Raw genomic sequence first — 10,595 nt, forward strand, 5'->3', positions numbered from 1 at the left:
TTTTTTTAAACGGGATTTTCTTTTCCCATACAAAATTTTCATATGTATGATTTCATTCCGTTTTTTCTTTACTTATTTATTCGACAAGAATTATATACAAATCTTTTTGTTATTGTAGATTTTTTTCTATCTATTTCTGTCTGTGCGAGACATTTGAAGAAAAAGAGTTTTTCTTTACAAAGAAGTTGGTCCATCTCTTTTTTTGTACTTTTCTACTTTTTTTATATCGTTTCTTTCTTCTTCTTCTTTTCTTCGTCTTCGTCTTCTTCTAAAAACAGAGTTTGGCACTAGTTGCGTTGTATCGGAATCGAAAAAAGAAAAACAGATCGGGATCTGCTAGTAGATACGTAGGGAAGCACGCTAAATAATGTACTGACCGGGTATGATTACCGATTTTGTAACAAGTAAATAATACTCCATTACCGGTATAACTAAACTGGTAACAAATATCCCAACCTAACTTCAAAGTTTTTACTAATCCGTGGAAATTTGTTAGGAACAATTCGTTACGCAAAATTAGCCAACTCATTTCCCACGTGGGACAAGCTAATTCTGATAAAAATTACTGCCATGCCACTGTTCGGTAACAAATCCAAATATGTATTTTATTACCGACTCATTTTCAATCAAATATTATACCAAAACATGGCAAAGACTATTACCAAGTCTGGTAAAACCTTGAGACCAAGCCATCTTCTAGCAAGATTACCACTTCACGAGCGGATCACCCATATCCATTTCACAATTTTGAACCAAATATTTTACCAAAACCTTTCACCCAAACTTTTCCCAAGTCCGGTAAAAAACCACGACCCACCAAACAATTCCCCGATTATTAAGTGTGTCTCTCTCCCTCTCCTCGCAACTCATTGAGTGAGAAGAAGAGTCACACACTCAGTCAGTGCCTGTCCGTGTTTGTTTTGTATTTTGTATCTGTGAGATTCGATCAAATGAAATTGGCTTCTTCTTCTCCTCTTCTGTGTGTGCAGGACGGGATTGTTTTTTCCCGATGCCCGTCTTCCCTCATCATCTCCCCGATATCCATCCAGCTTCCCTTCCTGCCTATCCATCCATCCTCCTGGCTCTGCGCCACCATATAAGTAATCTTCATTTTTCTCCTCCAACGTGGGCCAGGACAGGACTCAAAGGAAACCCGGTGCACGTTTTATTTAAAACAAAACTAACAACATTCATGTACTCAAGTAACGCATGGAAAAAAGAAGTGGAGGCGATGCCCATGAATGAAATGAAGATCTGTGAAGTGAAGGTTGCTCTTGCATGCATACAGCCAGGAGGTTGAGAGATATCTTGATGTATGCGATTTTTCAACTCGCCATCCCACCAGGGGAACAAAATTGTACAAATTTTTGGCAAGAATTTTGCCAAATCCTCTGGTACAAAGTTACGATTGAAATCATGTATTTTTCAGGAATTTTGAAATTGAAAAGGAAACTCTAAAATCTTTGAATTTTTCTAACAAAAAACTGTTTTATAACGAATCTATTCAGATAATAATTTTATAACCATTCATCATAATCCTGTAAAAAAAACCTGAAAATTTAGATGTAATTCAGGAAAATCTTCAATTTCAAATGCAAATATTCATCACAAAATTAGGATTACACAATCGTGTCATTTTTCAATCCATCCGGATTTTTTAAATTCAACGGAAAATTCTAAAATGACAAAAACTCTTCATTTTATCCCCCAAAAACCGATTCAAATCGTGTCCAAAATTCTATTCAAACAATAATTTCTCCTTTATACATATATAATCCCTTAAAAAAATCTCGAAATCTAGACGCAAATCCAGTCTCAATCAAACCCTGCATACATATTCCACATAAAACGTAAGCTTGGCACGTACTTTCATTTCATGAATACATTTCCGAGAACACAATGGAAATTCACACTTGTTGAAAGAGTCTCAATTTCGCCCCCTTTACGAAATCCAGTCTCATCCCTGCCATCACATCATCGCGAAATCTTATCAATCTCCACTTTCACTGGAACATCATTACTTCAACAATATGCGTCCGATTTTCAATGTGATCTCATCAATCGCATCCCATCGTCGTATCCAATATCAAATCCAATCTCTACTCGCTCTAGTCTGGAATGTGAGAAGAGGAGGGCAAACAATAAAAAAAATAAAATAAAATCCTGTTTGCTTGCATACATACATCCTCCTCGACAACCTCTCCTCACTCACACATTTGCATGCATGCATTCCATTTATTCCACACTTTCTCCATGAAACGAAACCTTATAAAACTTTCTCCACTCGAAAAAAATCCTTCTTCTCCAGAAAAAAATGTACTCGTCCGTCCGTAATAAATATCAAATCAGGGAAAAATGCTCATTTTGATGTTCTTTTTTATATTAGATTCTTAGCATGTGATTGATTTTGAGAGAATTTTTTGAGCCCCTGTTTCTGAGAAATGAACAATTTTAACTTATAGATTTTCAGTTTTTTTTACAGGTAATGAAATTCAAGCTGATTCTCATTTTTAAAATTGTATGGAAATTTTATAAAAATTTACTCCCTACTTTTTCAATCAATTTAATTCAATACAATTGGGGAAATTTACACTAAAAATTTCTACATCAAGATTTTGTACACCATCGCGGAACAAATGGTTAACCTTTTCTTAATTAATATAATGCCCACCTCACAAAAATGCATAATTCGGATTTCAACTTTACCTACAAAAAACCTCACCATTTTAAAATCTTGCCATTAAAAAAACTCGCCCAAAAATTTATTCCCCATCAATAATTTCCTATTCAAAAAAATTCTACTCGTCACCCAAACATTTCCTTTCAAACGATCTGTTTTTCCGTTTCTTATGTAACAAAAAATCCATTGTTTTCTTAAAATACCGGCCCAGCCAGACAGACAGGCGGACGAGGAGACGAGAGATAAAAAAGAAGAAGCAACAACCAAGACCATCATCCTTGTCAAAAACCAGCCATGTTTACGACTCTGCCTTCCTTCCTTCCTCCCAAAGTCAAATGTCAAGGATTTCTGGGTGACTTTTAAAATAAGAATAAAATAAGAATAAAAATATACATTTTCTTCAATCAGGCATAAAAAAAGGAACCCACACAATTTTCCGGGCCCAATTTATGAATCTCCCATTTTTGGAATGGTCCAAAGCCCGAGCCAAATATTTCCGCTAACGAAGCACGACCCAATCCACATGTGACCCCTACTTCTTTCCTGTTTTTTATAATCATGCTGTGACAGAAAGGTCTCAAACGTATAAAATACGGCTCAATTTGGACAGCTCCAATCTTAATGAAAATCTTTAAACAAAAGTTTGAATCATATAAATTATGTATCTTCTTCACGGAAATTTGAACACAACCAAAATTCGACGCCCACAAAAAAAAACATTATTGTCCCCAACTTATTGGGGACAAAATGGTAAAACAACTGCTAACAAATCTCCCCGATTTACATTCCTGTATCAAATTCTTGTCAAAATTGGTCCAATTTCTTAACATAAAAAAAATCATCCAAAAAACAAAAAGTTCGACTTGAAATTCTCCGCTGAAATTTAAACCCACCGAAAATTCTACACACACAAAATTTACTTTATTGTCTTGAATTTAGTGAGAAAAATGGTACGAAAAATAACAAATAAAGTCCACCATTTACGATTTATACACATTTCATTTCTGTATCCTGTCTCAAATTCCTCTCAAAATTTATCCAATTTCTTATCACAAAAGAAACATCAAAAAACAAAACCTTCATCTTTAAGTAGAACTCCTGAAATTTAAACCACCCAAAACTCTACACCTTCATTTAGTGCGAAAAACGGTACTCAAAATACAAACAAATCTACAATTTACGTCTCAGATTCTTCTCAAAATGTACCCAATTTCATTCCCATTGTGTCCGTAGTGTACTTTTAAACGAGCCCAGCTTTTACAGCACAATACACTCGGCTTGAGTAAATACAGCTTATTTATTATTAACCGAGTAAGGAACGTACTGCGACGACGAGGACGACCATGCTCTCGAATCATAATTGGCATCAAATTTCATGACGACGAACGAAGGTCTGTAAATACACTCACTCACTCAACAACAGGCCAAAAAAGGCAATAAATAAATAAGTAAATTGTCCACAAATTGCTCCATTTTTTACCAACGAATGCAATTCCATTCTTACTTTTCACTTAAAAAGAGAGATAACCACGACAAAGTTGACCTCGTCAGGAATGAAAACAACAAATATTACTTTTCCACTATAAAATTACATTGCCATTTTCACAGAATTTGCAATAAAATTCAACTTAAAATCAATTCTAATTAGTCCCATGCAACCAAAATATTGCATACAAATTTTTAAAGATTTCTCAAAAATTTGCACTCAAATTCCTCGTTAGAAATATGTAATAACAACAAATATTGCTTTTCTACTAAAAAAAAATTGCACAAAATTCTCAAAATTTGCAGTAAAATTCAACCTTAAATAAATTCTAATCAGCCCATTATTGCAATTTTTCGCAAATTCCCTTAATTAATCTTTAATTGGAATGTCATCACTCATTTTGCATACATATTTTTATTCACCCGTCACCTTCACCACAACACAAATAATCCTCCAACCAGCCAGATAACCACATATCATCACAGACATAACCATCACTTATCTCCCACCTGAATCTGCCTTGTGCAATAATACAAAAAAATGCACGTGCAAGTGCGTGCTTACAAAAAAAACCTTCAATTAAATTGAATTCCATTCCAATACAATTTGTCGAATTGATGGATCATCCACAATTTTATGCCAAAATCAAGCCTTAAATCACACTTTATGAAAAAATAACATGAGCAAAAATACTGCAAAAAATTCTATCTATCCACTTTTCCGCAGATAAAATCTACCCGAACCCATCCACAATTTTATGCCAAAATCAAGTCTGACATCAAACTTTACGAAATACCCTAAACCACAAGCACATGTGCAAAAATTGTACAAAAAATTCTATCTATCCGCAGATAAAATCTACCCAAATTTTCCTAACTTGTTGCGCATCGATCCGAATTCGGTTCAGTCAGTCAGTCAGTGAGAGTGCATTACACAAATTAAAAACCTAATTGTACACACTAGTCGGAAGTAAATAAATAAACAGTGGTCACAGTTCGATGGGCAGACTCTCCTCGGACAAATTAATATCATTATAAACCCACTTTGACCACGATAACCTACACTTATCGGAGACTATATATTTATCCATCCACAATACCCTATTTTTATCCAAGCCTCATAAATATTCGATTCGGACACGTGTTTACCCGAGAAATACCTACGTAAATTTGGCCAATTTATATTATTATTATACTTCCAGCGCCAAAATTATGGCGATAATTGTACCGTAAATATAGCAAAATATATATATTTATAATCCAAATCTCACTCCAAATCTGTGACGCAATTTTAACGTCACAATTAATCTCCTAAAATAAATTGCATAAAAGATACAAAATAAATAAATCCTCGACATTACTTACACATTTTACCCCCTGGAAAAATATGCTTTTAGCCTAATTTGTAGATTTTTGCTGCAAAAATAAATCGCAATATTTCTAAAAATATGTTTCCAACCCAGTCCACCCACGAATACATACATAATCTCAAGTCCTTCTTTTAGCTAATAATATCCTCACCCCCACAAATTTCTGGAGAATGGACTACCCACACAACCACCACCACGCCTTAACAAAATCCAAACATGGACACGTAATCCAGACATAAAAATCAGCCCCCGACCACAAAGTATTAGATGGGGTCAACAAAACCTAGATCACCGCCATGCTCCAATTATTGCACTCACGGAATACGGAGTTTTTGTGATCGTTTTGTCTGTCCGTCCGTCAGCAAGATATATCCAGAATCCCTCGACACAATCAAACATCATTTTCGCCATTGTGCTTCTAAGTTTTAAACAATTCTCTTCAATTACTTTTTAATTTTAATTTAAAACGTGATCAAGGTGACCCTGAGCGTGAGGTCAAATTGAACCTTAGCTTCCAAATGTGGTGCCATTTTAAAGGAAATTTCACCACGAATTCAACACTCGTCAATATTTTTCACTTCCGATCAACCCATCATCATTTCCACCAGTTTATTATCTCTGTTGCTGGATTGTATCTATAAAAAAAATAACGGCACACTTTTTCCCCAGATTTTTTTTTATTTATCTCCGCAACACAAATTTTTCTCGGGAGGAACAATACCCCCGAAAGCAAATTGACTATGTAGACGAGGAGACCAAGCGACGACGTCGACGAAGACGGGACTTGGGAACGGAAGTCAAATCAAGGAACACAAAGGTGCACCTGGAACACAATAGCTTCACAAATTGAACCTGTCACCAGAGTGTCGGATCGCATCGTCATCAATCATCCCACCACCACCACCACCGCCACGGTCACCTTATTTTTGCATATCTCAAAATAATGCAATCCAATGCACTCCTCGATCCTGTCACCTTTAATGATAAAAAATTGCCTCATTCTTTTTTACCATTTTCGATGCAAAATACGCAATATTATTCCAAGAAAGGTGCAAAAAAGGCTGGACTGAAATTCTCTCAGAAATTCAGGAATATTTCTTTCTCTTCTGATTTTTTTAGTCAATATTTTCCCAAAAAATGCTCAAAGATTGAAAAACTCTTCCTCTTTAACCTCTTTTGTAATCAAAATTCGAAACATTTCCTTAAAAAATTCAAAAATGAACCCCTCAGAAAAAATGTACAAGAAACGGACAAAATCTTCTCGGAAATTCCCAAATATTCCGATTTTTAGTCAAAATACGCAATATTTTCCTCAAAATTGCTCAAGGATTAAACCCACTCCGACAAAATGTCCAGAAAATGATAACATCCTCTCAGAAATCCCAATAATTTCTTCCTCTTCAATTTTTACCCAAAATAATCTTCAATAAAAATCCCGAAAATTAACCCCTCTCACAAAAAATTACAAAAATCGGGAACACAATCCTCTCAGAAATATCCACTTATCTATATTTCCTCCCGACTTATCATCATTACATTATTCCTTCCAAGATAAACCCATCCATCCAGGCAAAAAACACTTGACGCGTCCTTCGTCCCATCGCAAAGATCATCGGATCAAGAATCCAAAACTTGATTGTTTTCCATATTCTCCTCCTTCCATCATCTCTCTCTCTCCATTATAAATCTCGTCTCTCTCTGAAGAGCCCACTCTATTATTTCCATGCACTTCAACCAACTTCCATTAATTCCCCCGTAATGAAATGAGGCTCAAAATCTCTCCATCCTTCTAATTGACACTAATTGGTTGGACGACGAGAAATCATGAAGCATACTCACTACATAAATGCTTCTCAAGCAGCCGGATCCCGTCTCAATCTCAATAAATAAATCATCTTCTTCATCTCTGGTCCAAAATCCTCTCCAAAATACAATCCCTATTGTTTATCTCGTCAAAAGAGAGCACACACAGTACAGACAGTGGCCGCGGAAGCCGTGGGGACATCGGGGGACATTGCCCTTGTGGGAAAGGGAGGGGTCTAACAATAAATAACATGGGTTGATGATGGGTACATATATCGAATAACCGTGGGGACATTGTCCACACCCTTCCGCGGCCACTGACTGAGAATTAACAATTCCTTGTAAATACTTACGTACTACGAGCTTTCCAATTAAGCCGGGCTCTTATTATTTACTCTCTTACAAAAGTTATAATACGACAAACAAGACGCCTTTTACTTAAACAACAAAAGGACAAAACAAAACTCATCTTTCATCTGTAAACAATCCACTAATTTGTGAAGGAAATTGAATATAATTGTCTATTTATTTTTAAGTGCAAGACAGACTTATTAGCAAGCAAACTAACTCGGAAACCTTGTACATATAGTCTTCTAATTTGCATATTAATTTAATTTTAGCCATGCAAATAACTCAATTCCTGGTTTGCTTTAAACGAACCAACAAGTTGGAAAGGTACATAAACCAATTAATAATTGGTCTCGGTTTGTTGTTGTTTTCTGAAATGGCGAATAAATAGCTGGCCGCTTGGAAAGTGACGTGGTGGTGGTGGTGACTGAGGTGAGGCCTAATTGCCCGTAATTAAAAGTAATAAAACAACCAAAAACTCATTCACTATGTAGTAAAATAACTAACGATCCGTTTAAAAAAGGTGGTGGTGACTCTATATTTCATCACCAGAAAATACGACGCCCATCATTAACTAACCGGTCACTTAAATGACACCTGCTTTTAAAATGTTTTTATAGAAATTTTGGAGAAGAAAAATGAGGAAAAGTGTCACATTTAATTGACCAACTTTAACAGACCGGTCATTTATTTAAATGACACCTCAATGTCTCCGTCGCTCTTTTGTAACAGAAATTTTGGATAAAAATGAGTTAAAATGATGTATCATGTTTCCTTCCTTCTTTTTGTACAGAAACTTTGACAAAAATGACACATAATGTTCTTTTTTAACAGAAATTTTGGACAAAAACGAGCAAAAATAATGCCTAAATGTTTCCGTTCTTCTTTTTTAACAGCAATTTTGGACAAAACCGAGCTAAAATGATGTCTCATGTTTCCTTGTTTTTTTTATAGTTTTTTTGCAGAAATTTTGACAAAAATGTCACATAAATGTTCTTTTTTAACAGAAATTTTCACAAAAAATTTCCAAAAATTACACCTCAATGTTTCCTTCCCCCTTTTCACACAAATTTTCGGAAAAAATGAATGAAATGCATCCTCCCTCCTCAATGTTTCCTTATGCAAACATGCAAAAAAAGAATCTCAAAATGTTTCCACTTACTTTTAATCACACGCTCCGTCGTAGACAACTTTTGGGTTTGATTACTCGTCATTTTGATTACGTCTTCTTCTTCTTCTTCGTCACACTTAATGTTATCTTCTTGACTTTTTTCTTAATAAAAATTGAAGGCAAAAGGGCAGCAGATTTTTATAAGGTCAGTAATTTAGCAGCAGCGGTTAGCAGCAGCAGCAGGAGAGGTCAGCAAGTTCACACCGAGAGTCGTCTTTTTTTCTTCTGGATAAGTCTACGATCGATAACCACTCCCAATAATTTGGTCGTCGTTGTCGTATTTCTAATTTACATAATTATTATGGAACAGGACAGCAGAAGAAGACAAAAGTCTGTTTCGGAATATAATAATTTCCACCGAAAAAAATAAACAAACCGGAAAAATCTCTATGGACTTTTTAGATATTCACAATTTCCGAAAACTTGACGTATTTATTATTTTATTGCAGCTTTTTTTAGGGTGGCTTGCTTTCAATCCGGTCTTGTTATGTGACGCACACAGAGAGACAGACGAAAAAAAGGAGGTGACGAGAATGATGATAACGAAGGATAATTAATAATTCCAGGTAAGTAAACACGTACAACTTTTTTTAAGGAGAGAAGGTCACTTAATACATATTATTCCTCCCTTATCAACAGTGTTAACAAATTAATGCAGCAGATAAGTAAACGATAATTATATTATGATTTTTCCCGGCTAGTTATCCTCAATTATTGATAGATTTTTTTTCCTCTACTCGATTCTTCTTCTTCTTCACTAGGCAAACTTTCTCGCGTCATGTCATGGTGAAAGTTTTTCGCTCCCCAAACTTCGTCACCGATCACCGATAAGTCTGCCTTATCTTTCTTATCCTCGTGACCCCACCACCGCCTTCAATTCATCTACTTCTACAGTTCCCTACGGCCTCCCTCCCCACGAGAAGAACAAGTGCATGCATGCGGAGAGAAAGTCACTTCTATTTTTCAAATTTCAAAATTTCTTATCAAAATTCCAGCCGAATTTTCACTCTTTAACCAACCAACCTGCTTGTATTACTTATTTTTTAATACCAATCCCATCACCAGTTCGCTACTACCACCACACCACCACCACTTTTTTTCTACACCGACACGACGGACGGATTCTTCAAATAAAAATTCAATCCACACTTTTTTAATATGGTCTGAGAGAGATCTCGTCTCTTTTCTTACAATAAATCCAGACCTTCCATGTTAATACCAAACCACAAAAGAAGAGAGAAGAGACGTCTTCTTCTTCTTCTTCTTATTTTTTATTATGTACGTTCCGTAGGTGGGTTCTTCTTCTTCTTAATGTGTGTATGTAATGTAATGTAACATGTATGTATTTGCCTCACTATTTCAGAATCTCTTCTTCTCTCCTACATACAAAACTAAGTAAACCTCCTGCTGAATCTTTTTACTTTGCCCGTCTGCATGAATCCCATGCAGGAGGCGCCGTTTAAAGAGAGCCAGAGCTGCTTAAACAAGGACGGAATACGGGCTAAATTCTTGTATCCTAAAACTCAACCCTTTGGTGTGGTTCTCGGTTCTTCGGGTATAAACTTTGCTCAATGTGTGGATGTGGATCTTTCTGTATATATCTGTATCCATCTGACCATGTGATGTGGAAAGAGAATGAGTATATAAAACTAGTTTTGTGGCTCTCACAAAAACAGGGGTGTCCAAAGGTGAGGTGAATTCGCACAACCAGGGACAAAATAAGCAAATTATTTCCAGA

At 35.6% G+C, this 10,595-nt stretch overlaps 1 protein-coding gene across 1 annotated transcript in view; it reads right to left on the minus strand.

The window, feature by feature from the left end:
* LOC110856429 (serine/threonine-protein phosphatase 2B catalytic subunit 2) overlaps positions 1-10,443 on the minus strand; it is a 54,627-nt gene extending 44,184 nt beyond the window's left edge. Inside the window, exon 1 of the mRNA XM_035856964.1 lies at positions 8,849-10,443. Coding sequence (XP_035712857.1) covers positions 8,849-8,900 — 52 coding nt within the window. The 5' untranslated portion in view covers positions 8,901-10,443. The remainder of the gene's footprint in view (positions 1-8,848) is intronic.
* Positions 10,444-10,595: the final 152 nt, after the last annotated feature.

The sequence above is a fragment of the Folsomia candida genome, unplaced genomic scaffold (genome assembly GCF_002217175.1).
Source record: "Folsomia candida strain VU population unplaced genomic scaffold, ASM221717v1 Fcan01_Sc015, whole genome shotgun sequence".
NCBI lineage: Eukaryota > Metazoa > Arthropoda > Collembola > Entomobryomorpha > Isotomidae > Folsomia > Folsomia candida.